General features: G+C 38.7%; 1 protein-coding gene across 1 annotated transcript in view; it reads left to right on the top strand.

Moving 5' to 3' along the window:
* LOC140230657 (scavenger receptor cysteine-rich domain-containing group B protein-like) overlaps positions 1-20,417 on the top strand; it is a 38,076-nt gene extending 17,659 nt beyond the window's left edge. Inside the window, exons 4-8 of the mRNA XM_072310798.1 lie at positions 14,761-15,087; positions 16,207-16,521; positions 17,530-17,850; positions 18,898-19,215; positions 20,101-20,417. Of these exons, the coding sequence (XP_072166899.1) occupies positions 14,761-15,087; positions 16,207-16,521; positions 17,530-17,850; positions 18,898-19,215; positions 20,101-20,417 (1,598 nt within the window). The remainder of the gene's footprint in view (positions 1-14,760; positions 15,088-16,206; positions 16,522-17,529; positions 17,851-18,897; positions 19,216-20,100) is intronic.
* The last annotated feature ends 399 nt before the right edge of the window (positions 20,418-20,816 follow it).

Below are 20,816 nucleotides of genomic sequence, written 5' to 3' on the forward strand. Positions count from 1 at the left end.
TGTTGTAGCTGAGACAATAAGCTGCAGTAATCATGCATTTTATTCTTTGAAATCTCCTCATCAGATTGACAATTTTGCAGTTTAAAACTGAAAATGAGAATGGAATGTGGACAAAACGATTCCCCATGTATCTTTCACATACATAAGTTTACGTTCCCCATATTTTCTCGTCGAGACGTATGGCCGAGTGGTTAAAGGCGCCGTCTCAGACATGTGAGATTGCGGGTTCGAACCCCACAAGAACACGAAACATTTTTTTTTTTTTTACTTTTTTTTCTTCAATTTTGTATTACATATTCGTCCATGTAGAAATCACGTTCGTATATAAACGCACCTATACACACACACAGACACACACACACGCCATATCCCTCTTTTTTGTGTGTTGGAGACCACATTGCTTCGACTGCAGCAACATTTTGCAGGTTGACTTTGTCAAACCGATCATAGTATGTAATGACGACGACTGAGGTGTTGTACTTTGAACAATTGTCTTTCAAGACGATGTCATTGTTTTGTATTTTGATGACGTCATTACACTGAAAATTGTGATTAAAGGCAAGGTATCAAAACCAGCCGATTATAGGTTTTATGTCTGCGGGACGTATTTTTCCCAAGTTGCCAGAAATGGCATAGTGACCTCAGTCGTTACAGGGCCGCTTCTCCGTCTTAGCAATGCAATAGATGTTCACCAGGCCACGTTAGTTGAGTGGGCATTGACTTTCCCCTGTTATATCTATACATTGTTTTTTTTTTGTCTTACCATTTCCGTGGATGACCCGTGGCCGAGTGGTTACAGAAACGGTTTCGCATGCACGCTCAATATAACTTCAAGGTGCCTATATCACATTCTTTTCTTTGTCGATCACAGATGACCGTCATCTGATGACCACAAGCGTATCACCTAACTCGTCCTCAATGTGACGAGTTTTCATGTCTCGTTCTTCTTTCTTTCTGGCCTATTTTGTGTCGTCAATATCTCAAGAATGACATTACGGAGTAACATGACATTTTCAGTCAACATGTCTCATGACAATATCTAGCCACAATAAGGTTTTCATGACAGTAACGTATCTATGACGTCATCTAGGCGCCATTTTGTGATTTTCGGACCATGTTACATGATCGATCATAACTTCATAACTAAAGGTCCTTTCTGTATCAGTTTTTGTGGACATAAAGTTCAGGTCACGCTCTATCTTTCTTTCTCTGATGCTAATTACCTAGGACGTCATCTAGGACGCGTAAGCGCGCGTCAAACATTTAAAAGGCTCAAAACAACTTTCCAATGGGAAATCTCGAAGTTTCAGACAATTATAAGCGTTTCAAACAATTTTGCGCGTGCGCGTCCGTCCGCGCATTTTCGCGCGCACAGCGCGTCAGTAACATGAAAATGCACATTTTTTGACTGATTTGGATTCCTGATACTTTGAGTAACAATATCCATTGATTTCTGATCGATTTTGACAAATAACAAAGCAATGCACTGGCGTCAAAGTTGAAATTTCGCGTGCGCATCTATGTGCAAATATAGTGAAAAAACATGTCTTTGTTTATTTCGCCATAGCTCTTTAAAACGTCAGGTGACCCTATGTTTTTATTGCATATTACAAAAGCATATGAATTGAAAATAACGTTTCAAGTATAATTATTTCCATAATTACAATATGACGTCATCATATCGTCATCTGAAATAAAAAAAGTGGAATTAATTTTTTTAAGGTACTGTTTCTGACATTCATTTGCTCGTATCTCTGTTGTTTAAGCTCAATATTATCCCAAATTCAGATATGTTGTACTTTGAACATTTGCCTTTTAAGTCCATGTCATGGTTTTGATATTTGATGACGTCATCATACCTTAAATTGTGATTGAAGGTAAAGACGCAAAATCGGACTGGTTTACGTGTATTGTCTATGGGAGGTGATTTTTTTTTAAAAGCATCAATTGACTTAACAACGTTTAAGCACCTTTATCTCAGCTGATTTTGCTTCATTTCCTCTGAAACTTTAATATGTTGTAGCTGAGACAATAAGCTGCAGTAATCATGCATTTTATTCTTTGAAATCTCATCATCAGATTGACAATTTTGCAGTTTAAAACTGAAAATGAAAATGGAATGTGGACAAAACGATTCTCCATGTATCTTTCACATACATAAGTTTACGTTCCCCATATTTTCTCGTCGAGACGTATGGCCGAGTGGTTAAAGGCGCCGTCTCAGAGACGTGGGATTGCGGGTTCGAACCCCACAAGATCACGAAACACTTTTTTTTATTTTACTTTTTTTTTCTTCAATTTTGTATTACATATTCGTCCATGTAGAAATCACGTTCGTATATAAACGCACCTATACACACACACAGACACACACACACGCCATATCCCTCTTTTTTGTGTGTTGGAGACCACATTGCTTCGACTGCAGCAACATTTTGCAGGTTGACTTTGTCAAACCGATCATAGTATGTAATGACGACGACTGAGGTGTTGTACTTTGAACAATTGTCTTTCAAGACCATGTCATTGTTTTGTAATTTGATGACGTCATTACACTGAAAATTGTGATTAAAGGCAAGGTATCAAAACCAGCCGATTATAGGTTTTATGTCTGCGGGACGTATTTTTCCCAAGTTGCCAGAAATGGCATAGTGACCTCAGTCGTAACAGGGCCGCTTCTCCGTCTAGCAATGCAATAGATGTTCACCAGGCCACGTTAGTTGAGTGGGCATTGACTTTCCCCTGTTATATCTATACATTGTTTTTTTTTTTGTCTTACCATTTCCGTGGATGACCCGTGGCCGAGTGGTTACAGAAACGGTTTCGCATGCACGCTCAATATAACTTCAAGGTGCCTATATCACATTCTTTTCTTTGTCGATCACAGATGACCGTCATCTGATGACCACAAGCGTATCACCTAACTCGTCCTCAATGTGACGAGTTTTCATGTCTCGTTCTTCTTTCTTTCTGGCACATTTTGTGTCGTTAATATCTCAACATTGACATGACGGAATAACATGACATTTTCAGTCAACATGTCTCATGACAATATCTAGCCACAATAAGGTTTTCATGACAGTAACGTCTCTATGACGTCATCTAGGCGCCATTTTGTGATTTTCGGACATGTTACATGATCGATCATAACTTCATAACTAAAGGACATTTCTGTATCATTTTCGGTGGACATAAAGTTCAGGTCACGCTCTATCTTACTTTGTAATGCTAATTACCAAGGACATCTTTACGCGCGCGTACGCGCGCGTCAAACTTTTAAAAGGCTCAAAACAACTTCCCAATGGGAAATCTCGAAGTTTCAGACAATTTTAAGCGTTCCGCGCGTTCGCGTCCGTCCGCATATTTTCGCGCGCAGTGCGCGTAAGCAACATGAAAATGCACATTTTTTGACAGATTTGGATTCCAGATACATTAAGTAACAATATCCATTGATTTTCGATCAATTCCGACCTATAACAAAGGAATGCACTGGCGTCAAAGTTGAAATTTCGTGTGCGCGTCTATGTGGAAATATAGCGAAAAACATGTCTTTGTTTATTCCGCCATAGCTCTTTAAAACGTCGGGTGACCCTATGTTTTTATTGCATATTACAAAAGCATATGAATTCGAAATAACGTTTCAAGTATCAATATTTCCCTAAATACATTATGACGTCATCATATCATCATCTGAAATCAAAAAAGTGGAATTAATTTTTTTGAGGTACTGTTTCTGACATTCATTAACTCGTATCTCTGTTGTTTAAGCTCAATATTATCCCAAATTCAGATATGTTGTACTTTGGACATTTGCCTTTCAAGTCCAAGTCATGGTTTTGAAATTTGATGACGGCATCATACCTTAAATTGTGATTAAAGGTAAAGATGCAAAATCGCACAAGTTTACGTGTATTGTCTATGAGAGGTGATTTTTTTTAAAAGCATGCATTGACTTAACAACGTTTAAGCACCTTTATCTCAGCTGATTTTGCTTCATTTCCTTTGAAACTTTAATATGTTGTAGCTGAGACAATAAGCTGCAGTAATCATGCATTTTATTCTTTGAAATCTTCTCATCAGATTGACAATTTTGCAGTTTAAAACTGAAAATGAATATGGAATGTGGACAAAACGTTTCCTCATGTATCTTTCACATACATAAGTTTACGTTCCCCATATTTTCTCGTCGAGACGTATGGCCGAGTGGTTAAAGGCGCCGTCTCAGAGACGTGAGGTTGCGGGTTCGAACCCCACAAGATCACGACACATTTTTTTTTTATTTTACTTTTTTTTCTTCAATGTTGTATTACATATTCGTCCATGTAGAAATCACGTTCGTATATAAACGCACCTATACACACACACAGACACACACACACGCCATATCCCTCTTTTTTGTGTGTTGGAGACCACATTGCTTCGACTGCAGCAACATTTTGCAGGTTGACTTTGTCAAACCGATCATAGTATGTAATGACGACGACTGAGGTGTTGTACTTTGAACAATTGTTTTTCAAGACGATGTCATTGTTTTGTAATTTGATGACGTCATTACACTGAAAATTGTGATTAAAGGCAAGGTCTAAAAACCAGCCGATTATAGGTTTTATGTCTGCGGGACGTATTTTTCCCAAGTTGCCAGAAATGGCATAGCGACCTCTGTCGTTACAAGGCCGCTTCTCCGTCTAGCAATGCAATAGATGTTCACACGGCCACGTTAGTTGAGTGGGCATTGACTTTCCCCCTGTTATATCTATACATTGTTGTTTTTTTTTTTTTGTCTTACCATTTCCGTGGATGACCCGTGGCCGAGTGGTTACAGAAACGGTTTCGCATGCACGCTCAATATAACTTCAAGGTGCCTATATCACAGTCTTTTCTTTGTCGATCACAGATGACCGTGATCTGATGACCACAAGCGTATCACCTAACTCGTCCTCAATGTGACGAGTTTTCATGTCTCGTTATTCTTCTTTCTTTCTGGACAATTTTGTGTCATCAATATCTCAAGAATGACATTACGAAATAACATGACATTTTCAGGGAACATGTCTCATGACAAAATCTAGCCACAATAAGGTTTTCATGACAGTAACATATCTATGACGTCATCTAGGCGCCATTTTGTGATTTTCGGACCATGTTACATGATCGATCATAACTTCATAACTAAAGGTCATTTCTGTATCATTTTCGGTGGACATTAAGTTCAGGTCACGCTCTATCTTACATTTTAATGCTAATTACCTAGGACATTATTACGCGCGCGTACGCGCGCGTCAAACTTTTAAAAGGCTCAAAACAACTTACCAATGGGAAATCTCGAAGTTTCAGACAATTTTAAGCGTTTCGCGCGTTCGCGTCCGTCCGCACATTTTCGCGCGTAGTGCGCGTAAGCAAAATCAAAATGCACATTTTTTGACAGATTTGGATTCCTGATACATTAAGCAATAATATCCCTTGATTTCCGATCAATTTTGACCTATAACAAAGGAATGCGTTGGCGTCAAAGTTGAAATTTCGTGTGCGCGTCTATGTGCAAATATAGCGAAAAACATGTCTTTGTTTATTTCGCCATAGCTCTTTAAAACGTCTGGTTACCCTATGTTTTTATTGCATATTACAAAAACATATGAATTGGAAATAACGTTTCAAGTATCAATATCTCCATGAATACATTATGACGTCATCATATCATAATCTGAAATCAAAAAAGTGGAATTAATTTTTTTAAGGTACTGTTTCTGACATTCATTTGCTCGTATCTCTTTTGTTTAAGCTCAATATTATCCCAAATTCAGATATGTTGTACTTTGAACATTTGCCTTTTAAGTCCATGTCATAGTTTTGAAATTTGATGACGTCATCATGCTTTAAATTGTGTTTAAAGGTAAAGACGCAAAATCGGACAAGTTTACGTGTTATGTCTATGGGAGGTGATTTTTTTAGAAACCATGCATTGACTTGACAACGTTTAAGCACCTTTATCTCAGCTGATTTTGCTTCATTTCCTCTGAAACTTTAGTATGTTGTAGCTGTGACAATAAGCTGCAGTAATCATGCATTTTATTCTTTGAAATCTCCTCATGAGGTTGACAATTTTGCAATTTAAAACTGAAAACGAGACATGAAAACTCGTCACATTGAGGACGAGTTAGGTGATACGCTTGTGGTCATCAGATGACAGTCATCTGTGATCGACAAAGAAAAGAATGTGATATAGGCACCTTGAAGTTATATTGAGCGTGCATGCGAAACCGTTTCGTAACCACTCGGCCACGGGTCATCCACGGAAATGGTAAGACAAAAAAAAACAACAACAATGTATAGATATAACAGGGGGAAAGTCAATGCCCACTCAACTAACGTGGCCGTGTGAACATCTATTGCATTGCTAGACGGAAAAGCGGCCTTGTAACGACTGAGGTCGCTATGCCATTTCTGGCAACTTGGGAATAATACGTCCCGCAGACATAAAACCTATAATCGGCTGGTTTTGATACCTTGCCTTTAATCACAATTTTCAGTGTAATGACGTCATCAAATTACAAAACAATGACATGGTCTTGAAAGACAATTGTTCAAAGTACAACACCTCAGTCGTCGTCATTACATACTATGATCGGTTTGACAAAGTCAACCTGCAAAATTTGCTGCAGTCGAAGCAATGTGGTCTCCAACACACAAAAAAGAGGGATATGGCGTGTGTGTGTGTCTCTGTGTGTGTATAGGTGCGTTTATATACGAACGTGATTTCTACATGAACGAATATGTAATACAAAACTGAAGAAAAAAAACAGTAAAGTAGCTAAGTATTTTGTTTCGTGATCTTGTGGGATTCGAACCCGCAACCTCACGTCTCTGAGACGTAGCCTTTAACCACTCGGCCACACGTATCGACGGGAAAATATGGGGAACGTTATGGACTTGAAAGACATTTGTTCAATGTATAACACATTCATCGTACGTTGTCAGTTTGCTATTGACATGACTATCTATCACACGAGTATGAGGCAGGCACTAGTACCTGTATGAAATTATTATAGGCATGGTTATCAAATTGCTTTAAAATTTCCTTATAATTGCCTTATTTTTACACACAGTTATGCTATCCCTTTAAACTCGTCACAGTTTAATTAGAATCATTAACATCATACATTAGTACCATATTCAGTTCCATAGCTGATTACGTTTGCTAATCAATTAAGATTAATTGTCTAGAATGTGTCATATGGCCAACCTGTATACACACGTATATACACACACACAATGTTAAATGTATGTATCAAACATCTGTAACACAACTTTGAACTAACTGTAGGAATTATCGCTGCACTTATCATCCATACTTTTTATCACTATCTGAAACTCCACAAAAACCACTAATTGACAAATAATCATCAATACAGAAGACTGAATACCTTTTTTACAATGTATAGCTTGTTACATGTATAAATCAGCACAAAGTAACCACGACTACATTGTGTTACTAAATTGATATGAACAAATTTCATTTTGTTACAATATACTATATCAGTTTGAAAAGCCCAGCCTCCAAAACTATGATTTTGCAGCAATCGAAGTAATGCAGTCTCCAACGCAAAACAAAGGTATACTGTGTGAGTGTGTGCGTACAGGTGTGTTTACATGGAAACGTGATTTCTACATGGACGAAGGTGTAGTACTCCATTGAAGAAAAAAAAAAGTAAAAAAAAAATATTATTTTCTTTCGTGCTCTTGTGAGGATCGAACCCGTACGTGTGCAACCTCACGTTTCTAAGACGACGCCTCTACCCACTCGGCCATACGTCTCGACGAGAAAATTAGAGGAACGTAAACTTATGTACGTTAAAGATGAATCAGGAATCGTTTGGTCCTCATTCCATTCTCATTTTCAGTTTTAAATTGCAAAATTGTCAACCTCATGAGGAGATTTCAAAGAATAAAATGCATGATTACTGCAGCTTATTGTCACAGCTACAACATACTAAAGTTTCAGAGGAAATGAAGCAAAATCAGCTGAGATAAAGGTGCTTAAACGTTGTCAAGTCAATGCATGGTTTCTAAAAAAATCACCTCCCATAGACATAACACGTAAACTTGTCCGATTTTGCGTCTTTACCTTTAAACACAATTTAAAGCATGATGACGTCATCAAATTTCAGAACTATGACATGGACATGAAAGGCAAATGTTCAAAGTACAACATATCTGAATTTGGGATAATATTGAGCTTAAACAAAAGAGATACGAGCAAATGAATGTCAGAAACAGTACCTTAAAAAAATTAATTCCACTTTTTTGATTTCAGATAATGATATGATGACGTCATAATGTATTCATGGAGATATTGATACTTGAAACGTTATTTCCAATTCATATGATTTTGTAATATGCAATAAAAACATAGGGTAACCAGACGTTTTAAAGAGCTATGGCGAAATAAACAAAGACATGTTTTTCGCTATATTTGCACATAGACGCGCACACGAAATTTCAACTTTGACGCCAACGCATTCCTTTGTTATAGGTCAAAATTGATCGGAAATCAAGGGATATTGTTGCTTAATGTATCAGGAATCCAAATCTGTCAAAAAATGTGCATTTTCATTTTGCTTACGCGCACTACGCGCGAAAATGTGCGGACGGACGCGAACGCGCGAAACGCTTAAAATTGTCTGAAACTTCGAGATTTCCCATTGGTAAGTTGTTTTGAGCCTTTTAAAAGTTTGACGCGCGCGTACGCGCCCGGAATAATGTCCTAGGTAATTAGCATTAAAATGTAAGATAGAGCGTGACCTGAACTTAATGTCCACCGAAAATGATACAGAAATGACCTTTAGTTATGAAGTTATGATCGATCATGTAACATGGTCCGAAAATCACAAAATGGCGCCTAGATGACGTCATAGATATGTTACTGTCATGAAAACCTTATTGTGGCTAGATTTTGTCATGAGACATGTTCCCTGAAAATGTCATGTTATTCCGTAATGTCATTCTTGAGATATTGATGACACAAAATTGTCCAGAAAGAAAGAAGAATAAAAAGAAATAAAGAGAGATTTTGACAATCACAATAGGTGATACGCTGATAGCGTATCACCTAATGAGAATGGAATGCGGACCAAACGATTCTGATTCATCTTTAACGTACATAAGTTTACGTTCCTCTAATTTTCTCGTCGAGACGTATGGCCGAGTGGGTAGAGGCGTCGTCTTAGAAACGTGAGGTTGCACACGTACGGGTTCGATCCTCACAAGAGCACGAAAGAAAATAATATTTTTTTTTTACTTTTTTTTTTCTTCAATGGAGTACTACACCTTCGTCCATGTAGAAATCACGTTTCCATGTAAACACACCTGTACGCACACACTCACACAGTATACCTTTGTTTTGCGTTGGAGACTGCATTACTTCGATTGCTGCAAAATCATACTTTTGGAGGATGGGCTTTTCAAACTGATACAGTATATTGTAACAAAATGAAATTTGTTCATATCAATTTAGTAACACAATGTAGTCGTGGTTACTTTGTGCTGATTTATACATGTAACAAGCTATACATTGTAAAAAAGGTATTCAGTCTTCTGTATTGATGATTATTTGTCAATTAGTGGTTTTTGTGGAGTTTCAGATAGTGATAAAAAGTATGGATGATAAGTGCAGCGATAATTCCTACAGTTAGTTCAAAGTTGTGTTACAGATGTTTGATGCATACATTTAACATTGTGTGTGTGTATATACGTGTGTATACAGGTTGGCCATATGACACATTCTAGACAATTAATCTTAATTGATTAGCAAACGTAATCAGCTATGGAACTGAATATGGTACTAATGTATGATGTTAATGATTCTAATTAAACTGTGACGAGTTTAAAGGGATAGCATAACTGTGTGTAAAAATAAGGCAATTATAAGGAAATTTTAAGGCAATTTGATAACCATGCCTATAATAATTTCATACAGGTACTAGTGCCTGCCTCATAGTCGAGTGATAGATCGTCATGTCAATAGCAAACTGACAACGTACGATGAATGTGTTATACATTGAACAAATGTCTTTCAAGTCCATAACGTTCCCCATATTTTCCCGTCGAGACGACCGTGTGGCCGAGTGGTTAAAGGCGACGTCTCAGAGACGTGAGTATGCGGGTTCGAATCCCACAAGATCACGAAACAAAATACTTAGCTACTTTACTGTTTTTTTTCTTCAGTTTTGTATTACATATTCGTTCATGTAGAAATCACGTTCGTATATAAACGCACCTATACACACACAGAGACACACACACACGCCATATCCCTCTTTTTTGTGTGTTGGAGACCACATTGCTTCGACTGCAGCAAATTTTGCAGGTTGACTTTGTCAAACCGATCATAGTATGTAATGACGACGACTGAGGTGTTGTACTTTGAACAATTGTCTTTCACGACCATGTCATTGTTTTGTAATTTGATGACGTCATTACACTGAAAATTGTGATTAAAGGCAAGGTATCAAAACCAGCCGATTATAGGTTTTATGTCTGCGGGACGTATTTTTCCCAAGTTGCCAGAAATGGCATAGCGACCTCAGTCGTTACAAGGCCGCTTTTCCGTCTAGCAATGCAATAGATGTTCACACGGCCACGTTAGTTGAGTGGGCATTGACTTTCCCCCTGTTATATCTATACATTGTTGTTGTTTTTTTTTTTGTCTTACCATTTCCGTGGATGACCCGTGGCCTAGTGGTTACGAAACGGTTTCGCATGCACGCTCAATATAACTTCAAGGTGCCTATATCACATTCTTTTCTTTGTCGATCACAGATGACTGTCATCTGATGACCACAAGCGTATCACCTAACTCGTCCTCAATGTGACGAGTTTTCATGTCTCGTTTTTATTCTTCTTTCTTTCTGGACAATTTTGTGTCGTCAATATCTCAACAATGACATTACGGAATGACATGAAATTTTCAGTCAACATGTCTCATAACAATATCTAGCCACAATAAGGTTTTCATGACAGTAACATATCTATGACGTCAGTTAGGCGCCATTTTGTGATTTTCGGACCTTGTCACATGATCGATCATAACTTCATAACTAGATGTAATTTCTGCGTCATTTTCGGTGGACATAAAGTTCAGGTCACGCTCTATCTTACTTTTTAACGCTAGTTACCCAGGTCTTCATTACGCGCGCGTTCGCGCGCGTCAAAATTTTAAAAGGCTCAAAACGACTTCCCAATGGGAAATCTCGAAGTTTCAGACAATTTTAAGCGTTTCAAACATTTTCTCGCGTGCGCGTCCGTCCGCGCAATTTCGCGCGCAGAGGGCGTAACCAACATGAAAATGCAATTTTTTTGACTGATTTGGATTCCTGATACTTTGAGTAACAATATCCACTGATTTCCGATCGATGTTGACCTATAACAAAGGAATGCGCTGGCGTCAAAGTTGAAATTTCGTGTGCGTGTCTATGTGGAAATATAGCGAAAAACATGTCTTTGTTTATTTCGCAATAGCTCTTTAAAAAGTCCGTTGACCCTATGTTTTTATTGCATATTACAAAAGCATATGAATTGGAAATAACGTTTCAAGTATCAATATTTCCCGAAATACATTATGACGTCATCATATCATCATCTGAAATCAAAAAAGTGGAATTAATTTTTTTGAGGTACTGTTTCTAACATTCATTTGCTCGTATCTCTGTTGTTTAAGCTCAATATTATCCCAAATTCACATATGTTGCACTTTTAACATTTGCCTTTCAAGTCCATGTCATGGTTTTGAAATTTGATGACGTTATCATACTTTAAATTGTGATTAAAAGTAAAGATGCAAAATCGGACAAGTTTACGTGTTATGTCTATGGGAAGTGATTTTTTTTTAAACCATCCATTGACTTGACAACGTTTAAGCACCTTTATCTCAGCTGATTTTGCTTCATTTCCTCTGAAATTTAAGTATGTTGTAGCTGAGACAATAAGCTGCAGTAATCATGCATTTTGTTCTTTGAAATCTTCTCATGAGGTTGACAATTTTGCAGTTTAAAACTGAAAATGAGAATGGAATGTGGACGAATCGATTCGTGATTCATCTTTCACATACATAAGTTTACGTTCCTCATATTTTCTCGTCGAGACGTATGGCCGAGTGGTTAAAGGCGCCGTCTCAGAGACGTGAGGTTGCACTCGTGCGGGTTCGAACCGCACAAGATCACGAAACAAAATACCTAGCTATTTTACTTTTTTTTTTCTTCAATGGTGTATTACACATTCGTCCATGTAGAAATTACGTTCGTATATAAACGCACCTATACACACACACACACACACACACACACACACAATATCCCTCTGTTTTGTGTTGGAGACCACATTGCTTCGACTGCTGCAGAATGTTGCATCCTGACTCTGTCAAATAGTATGTAATGACGACAACGGAGGTGTTGTACTTTGAGCAATTGTCTTTCAAGTCCATGTCATTGTTTTGTACTTTAATGACGTCATCACACTGAAAATTGTGATTAAAGGCAAGGTATCAAAATCAGCCGATTATAGGTTTTATGTCTGCGGGACGTATTTTTCCGAAATTGCCAGAAATGGCACAGCGACCTCAGTCGTTACAAGGCCGCATTTCCTTCTAGCAATGCAATACATGTTCACGCGGCCACAATTGTTGAGTGGGCATTGACTTTTTCCCCCTGTAATATCTATACATTTTTTTTTTTCGGCCTTACCGTTTCCGTGGATGTCCCGTGGCCGAGTGGTTAGAGATATGGAAGCAGTAGCCCGTCAAAAACATGGATATACGTCGCGTAGCAATTCGAATTACTACGCGACGTAAATAATTACGTCGCGTCGTAATTCGAATTACTACGCGACGTAATTATTTACGTCGCGTAGTAATTCGAATTGCTACGCGACGTAATTCCGAATTACTGCTCAGCGACTTAACGTCACGACATAAAATGAATTAGTGTCGTGTTGTAATTCCCAGTGCTACACAACGTAAATAATTACGTCGCGTAGTAATTCCAATTACGACGCGACGCAAATAATTACGTTGTGTTGTAAATAATTACAACACAACGTAATTCCGAATTACTGCTCAATGACTAACGCAGCGAATTCACGTAGCGACGTTAATTCAACCAATGGGATCGTTCGTAATAGCGGGTGAAAAACCCAGGAGTGAAGCGCATGCAATCCGCTCACTGCGTGCTGGTGAAAACCGAAGCTGGCTATACTGCAGGGAGGTGGAAGTTCCTTTCCACCTCCCTGCTATACAGCGAGCCATATGCATTTTGTTGACAATACAATCCTATGAAATGTTTAAAACCTAAATCATAGGGCCTACACTGTATCAGAAAATATGTATTCAAAGCATATCCGCTCACCAAATACTGACAAACATGCTGTAGGAAATGAGTGTCTAGCCCTTTGGCACGTGCACCGTGATGCATCACTGAGCAAATAACGAATGATTTCATTGGTTGATTTAACGTCGCTACTTTAATTCGCTGCGTTAGTCGTTGGGCAGTAATTCGGAATTACGTCGCGTTGTAATTATTTACAACATAACGTAATTATTTGCGTCGCGTCGTAATTGGAATTACTACGCGACGTAATTATTTACGTTGTGTATCATTAGGAATTGCAACACGACACTAATTCATTTAATGTCGTGACGTTAAGTCGTTGAGCAGTAATTTGGAATTACGTCGCGTAGCAATTCAAATTACTACGTGACATAAATAATTACGTCGCGTAGTAATTCGAATTACGACGTGTAGTAATTCGAACAACGACACGACGTAATTATTAACGTCGTGTAGCAATTCGAATTACTACGCGACGTATATCCGTGTTTTTGACGGACTCCTGCTTCCATATAGAGAAACCGTTTTGCATGCACGCTCAATATAACTTCAAGGTGCCTATATCACATTCTTTTCTTTGTCGATCACAGATGACCGACATCTGATGACCCCAGGCGTATCACCTAACTCGTCAGTGTGACGAGTTTCATGTCTCGTTACAGTTTGAGTGGGGACTGTAGTGAGAATCATAGGTGCTGTTGACAGAGTTCAGTCAAAATGTGCCTTTATCACGAGTACACACAGCTAATAATCATTGCTAACATGATTAAAAAAAGAAAAAGAAATTCAAGCAAAAATCACATAGGCCTATTTGTACAGCCTTTAACTAAATCATCTAGGACTTTGCACTTCGTCCGTGTGCTGTTTTAAATGTCAGATTTTTTTTTTATTGTAATATCATACCTATAGTGTAATCTATTCAAGATAAACCATTGATAGGCCTTTGTATTTTCCTTGCATTTGGTATTAGTCTGTTTCGAATACTCTGCTAGAATACTTTTTACGTTGTTCTGCATACGATTTTTAAAAAACATTTTGTGTGTTCTTTAATCAAGCTTAATGTGTAATGGATTAATTTGAATTTGATTGTAATATGCACCAATCGAATTTAACTTAATACCTGCCAAAGCATAACACACACACACACACACACACAAGTTGCTAAATATCGAAAAGATGAATGACATACCCTGATTCGAATGCATGTAGTCTTTTCTGTATAAACACTGGATCTGAGCAAACGTATATACATTTTCTTATTTGCCGCTGGTGTTAGCATAATGTTATCAGATTATGATGGCATGTTGTGAGATAAAAACAAGTTGTAGTGTGTTTTTTTTTGTGTGTCTATTTTTATTTTTTTGCCAATATTTTGATTCATCAGCTGAAGATGGTGAGGTCAAGCTTTTGGGCGGGGAGAACGCTTGGGAAGGCACACTTCAGGTATTCCACGACCAGAGATGGGGCACGGTTTGCAGTGAAAACTGGTCTGCCGACAATGCATTTGTTATATGCCGTCAGCTCGGGTATACGGGCATCATAAAGCCAAACCACTCCTTCGGACCAGGGTATGGTCCAATCCACCTTGGTGAAGTGGATTGCACGGGGGACGAGTTTACCTTGACAGACTGCTCGCACAGTGAATGGGGTGCCAGTGGCTGCACATCCCACGAACAAGATGTTGGTGTCGAGTGCACGGAGGAGAGGTTAGGTAAGTGAAGTGATTGTGCCATCTCTAAGACGTGAGAAGATAGCGCGACGAGTCATTACAGGACTGTATTGCAAGTTCATTCTATGATCTGATATTTGATGAAATAACGATAGACATGAAACATAAATGATGATGCTATAATTATGTTATATAATGAATATACTTAAAATTAGAGGAAGAGAGTTTTGAGATATGATTTGAAAGACAAACATTGATCTGCTGACGAATTTACATATTCATTCATTCATTCATTCATTCATTTTATTTTCATACTTCTCATTTATGAACATTACAACAGAAATGATAGTACAAGTTCTTTAACCTTGTAAACAATGTGCAGAAAACAAACAATATACACGGTGATAACACAGCAATTGTAATGATGACTGGTCAAAAATCCAAATGAGGTTGAACAAAGAGAAGTATGACGGGACCTACAGTGTACATAAAACAGGGCTCCACACTGACTTTTATTTTTGGTGGCCCGATCAGGTCACCAAATTCATCATTTCTGAAATTTCGGTGGCCCGACGTGTGTTTTTGGTGGCCCCGGGCCACCGGACCACCGTTAGTTTCGAGCTCTGCATAAAAGCTAGCTTGTGTAAAAGAAACTGAGAACGGATAGATAAGACCAGGTGATTTAATGGTACCAAATAAGAAGAGCGATAAAGACAAGAAAATATGTCACTTTGTTTAATAATTTTAACTCACTTTACGGTTTCCCTTTTTACCTGCTTCGTCAGGAGCACGCACTGAAAGTAAAGAATAAGGATATGTAGAACGAGCTCACTCTCGAGTGTACGAGTGTGCAAACGCACTGAAAGTAAAGAATAAGGATATGTAGAACGAGCTCACTCTCGAGTGTACGAGTGTGCAATAGCGTGTTTGAAAAAGACGAAAAGTCTTGTTGTTAGTGTCTCATACAACAAATAAATAAGGGATGTTCCCTTAGAAAAAGCAAGGAAGCTCCTTGGAAAAAGGGACATCGTTTTGTATATCAGCAACAGTCTCACAGTATCTTTTTTTTTTCAAGAATGACGTATCCAAACAACAAACATTTCATAAGTGACTGAAAACTTTGAGATATCTCAATTATCCCTTGACGCGTAGGTGAGGAAGGTAATATACGTCTTGTTGGCGGACCGTCTTCCGACCGTGGCCGAATCGAGATCTTCCACGAGAATAGGTGGGGAACCATTTGCAACAATAACTGGTCGAGAAAGGAAGCACTAGTCGCATGCCGTCAGCTTGGGTTTCCCGGGGTGGCAATCCCAAGCTACTACTATGGGCCAGGTGAAGGACCGATCTATCTCGACGAAGTGTCGTGCACAGGATCGGAATCGAAACTAACAGACTGCCGTAGTAGAGGATGGGGTACACACACTTGCACTCACTCCGACGACGTTGGGGTCCAGTGTTCATCTACTGAAATTTGTAAGCAAGCAATTGCCCATTTCATTTCGATTCTGATCACAAACTGACCCGTTTGCCTGATAATACAGTCATTGTAATTTCATGATTTTTTTTTTATTTTATTTTATGAACATCGGTGATACAAAGACATTATAACATACAGGACTGTACATAATTATCATACGATCCTACGTTGCTGACTAATGTTTAATGTACGATTATAAAAGTTTAATTGTCATATAAAAAGCATTTATTTGTATCGTCGTGCAGATTGAAACAGCAGTTTTCCATGTCTAGATGTGTATCATACTTATATCAGACAAATCTTGACGGAGGTTGGAGAAGAAGATTTTGACATGTATACAAAGACGAAAGACTTGATTCACCCTGCATCCTTAGAAACTATATTCCCTGTTATTGTGATTTTGTTAACTATTCGCATAGTGGAATGAGGTAAGACGCTATGTTATAACCCAGTATTGGGAAGTACAATTAGACGGCGAGGAAAAAGCTTCCACTCAGCAAGATGATGATGATGATGATGATGATGATGATGATGATTATGATGATAATAATAATGACAATAATATTGATGTATTGATGATAATAATGTTGATAATAATAACGTTGGTGAAGTCTTTTAATATAGACTGCCTGTCACATAACTTTGTTACTGGCGCACCCCCTAACCTCCTAAAAAAGGGAAATAAAAAAAATAATCCTTTCGGCATTGCTTCATTTGATAGTGACGAGAAAAGTAAAAAAAAAAAAACAAGAACAACACTTACGTGTTTCTGTAACAAAATTATTTTGCGTTCATTCTTGACAAGAGGGAATGAAGTCTCCATTATAAGTTTCGCAGGCAATGCTCCCGAGAGAACCACCTGAATGGAAGAAATAATGTTGTCTCGTGAATAGTAGCGTGCCGTGCGCGGGCAACTTGAATGGTGTCAGCAGTGAATGTGTTCCGTCCACGTAAATATAGTGGTCTTTTTATTCTTTCAACATCCCTCATATTGACATGTCCAGATGAAGGTGATTTACGTCTGGTTGGTGGTACATCTTCCGACAATGGCCGACTAGAAATCTACCATGACTACGAGTGGGGCACCATCTGCGACAGCAGCTGGTCGGCAAAGGAAGCTGTTGTTGCGTGTCGCCAGCTCGATTTTCCTTCAGTTTCTGTTCCCCTTCATGATTACGGAAGCGGCGAGGGACCGATCCACCTCGAAAGGATTTCTTGCACAGGCACCGAGTCGCAGCTGACAAGTTGCGATATTGCTGAATGGGGCACAAGCAACTGCGGACACTCAGAAGACGTTGGAATCAAGTGCTCGAGAAATGAACAGAGTAAGTAGGCCCTATATAGTGAATAGGTCCTAGTGTTGAGATTGTCACAGAATTCACAGGAATTACACCAAAATGCACTAGAAAAGGTTTTTTTTTTTTGAGGGGGGGGGGGATAAGAAGTATGCTGTTGCACCTATCAATTTCTGCAAAAGGAAACGTGGTGTTAATGAAAGTGTGAGATTAATTGACATCGCAGATAACTTTCACATGTAATTCAGTCATCGAACATATCATTTTCATGACATGACTATTTCAAAATTTGATAGATGCCTACGCCATTCTGTTAAGGGATATTAATGTGATTATTTACTTAATATTTTGCCTTTTCTGCCGATTATGATTGATACCGATGAATATTGGACCTATACAATGCAATGCAGCCAATACCTTATACGCCCATTTTTATCTTTCTCCTGTTTAATAAAGCGTAAACAGAGTCTACACAGTTTCTCAGTTTGACTGATTTAAAAGCCACTGGTCATCACTGTGAAGCTGTTATATGCTGGTGACACGACGATTAAGTGCATAAATTTTCAAATGTATCCTTAGAAAACACGTAACCGGGATCCCGTCTCGTGAAAGTTGTCAGCCCTGAAAAGTAGTGATTCTATGACAATTAACATAGCCAATCGAATCCAAGGATTTTACCATACTTGTCAGAAAATTACAACTTGTCAGAGTTGAGCTTTTTTGCATGCTCGATGCCTTGGACGCGCTTTGGGCTTATTCCCCTACTCATCCTGGTTACCGGAATCAGAAACGCTGTACGCCTATGCTATTATGATCGAGTTGCTCTCAAAGCTAACAGTTGTTTTAGAAGAGGTGGAATACCTCAGGTCCTTTTCTCTAAAAGCAATACAATAAATCTTCAGCCTAGGAACGAAGTTCCGACATAAGTGTTCCACCGTTACAATTTAAACGAATCGTATGATTTACTCAACAGTTGTCATTAAGAACTCCTTGAATCACGCGGCATTCTTATTATCATTATAGTGGCTGTGTTCTTTCAATTGACTTTGTATCATGTCATACACTCTCAACCTGCAGAGGAAGGTGACCTACGTCTTGTCAACAGCGCATTGCCTGACCAAGGCCGACTCGAAATCTTTCATGACTACGAGTGGGGTACTATCTGCGACTACAGCTGGTCAACGGAAGACGCTGAGGTCGCTTGTCGCCAACTCGGCTTTCTTGGAGTTCGTTCTGCAAACGAATTTTACGGAGGCGGTGAAGGACCAATCCATCTGGAGAAGGTCTCTTGCAACGGCTCAGAGTCGCAACTGATAGACTGCAATATTCCCGAATGGGGCACACGCTACTGTCAACATTCCGACGACGTCGGAATCTACTGCTTGTCTTTGACTCGTAAGTATAAACAGTCAAGACACGTCAGTTTCATTTATGAGGGTGGAACTGCACCGATGTTACACACGTCACTCAGTGGACCGTTTAGCTCACTTTTAACAAGTGTTTCACTCGACTATAAAGCAAAATATAGAATGTAAAAAAATACAAGAAGTTCAAAATATTGAAAATTTATATCAACTGTACTATTACATATTACAATATTACACCACAACAGATATAATCTGTCATAACTTAGACATTTGTAATAGAGTGAAATGAAACAAACTCCGTTCATTTCAGTGCCATCACGTGTTATGAAAATGTCTCTAACAGCATCACGTGTCATATTATACAATACCAAATGCTTTACGCATGCTTTTGATACGTGTGTGACATCTGTTGCCTTGACAACCTGTTCATACATTTGCAGAGATGGAAGTTGTGTTTGCAATACATTGAATAAAATTAAGTTCTGGGGGTGTTTCACAAAGCCGTTCTTAAAGTTAAGAAGGACTTAAGACCGACTGGTGATCAGCTCTTGTGCTGAATTACTGTTGCGATTCTGATAAGTATAGCACGCAAGAACTGATCACCAGTCGGTCTTAAGTCCTTCTCAACTTTAAGAACGGCTTTGTGAAACACTCCCTGATGTCACTTTAATAGGTGATTGAGTTACACAAGCCAGCCTAATTACCATTCATCCTTGTCTAAGATTCAATTTCACCTAGCCGCAATATTAAAAATATTAAGTTTGAATATGATGTAGCATTCACGAAGTTTTTTTTTTTTTGTGTGTGTGTGTACATTTGTGTCTTTATAGTTTGAACATAATCTCCGTGGTCTTTGCAATGATTGCAATAGATCAATACGTTACGACAGGCTGTTCCTTGTGCTTGCATACAGCTGCTCCCTCACCGGTGGTCATACCAGAACCAAGAACTGGGATGGAAGCGTGGTTAATTGCTATCATTACAGTAGCATCGTTCCTGGTATTTGGCGGTGTGTTGTTCGTCGTATTATGCATAGTGTTCTCTTCGAGGAAGAAACCCAAGCAGAGTGCTGCTGTTTCGACTTCCCCCAAAGGCCCAACCAATCCTCCGGCGCCATCACCGCAGAACCAAACGGTTATCTACGATCCAACAAGTATGACTGTGGACACAAAGGTCGTGGCGCCGCCTAGCTACTCTGAGGTAACGGAAGAGCAGCCCACATCTAAATAAGTCACCCATAGGGATACCAATGAGTGGAAATGAAGAATCTCACATTCATTCTTTGCATTCTCACGAACACTTCTTCTCCAGGATACCTTTGACATTGTCGTCACAAATGTCGCCAATGATGTTACGGACTTCTGTGCCGTTCTACCGTTTTATTGAACGCTTCAGTCATGACAAACACATTTAGTTAATACAAAAGTTGTACAAGTATGGAGGAAGGGGATTGGACTCATGTAGTGTGATATTGCATATTAAGCGAAACTCAGGACCTTTTTCACTTCAATATCATAAGGGAGTCAGCGCAAACATTAAAAACAGCCCACTTATTCCCTGTTCCTCTGTCTTTCCTTTCAGACATTGTTGTTACTTGAAATAATATATTCCTTCTAATTACTTTTTATT

Source organism: Diadema setosum, chromosome 7, assembly GCF_964275005.1.
Source record: "Diadema setosum chromosome 7, eeDiaSeto1, whole genome shotgun sequence".
Lineage (NCBI taxonomy): Eukaryota > Metazoa > Echinodermata > Echinoidea > Diadematoida > Diadematidae > Diadema > Diadema setosum.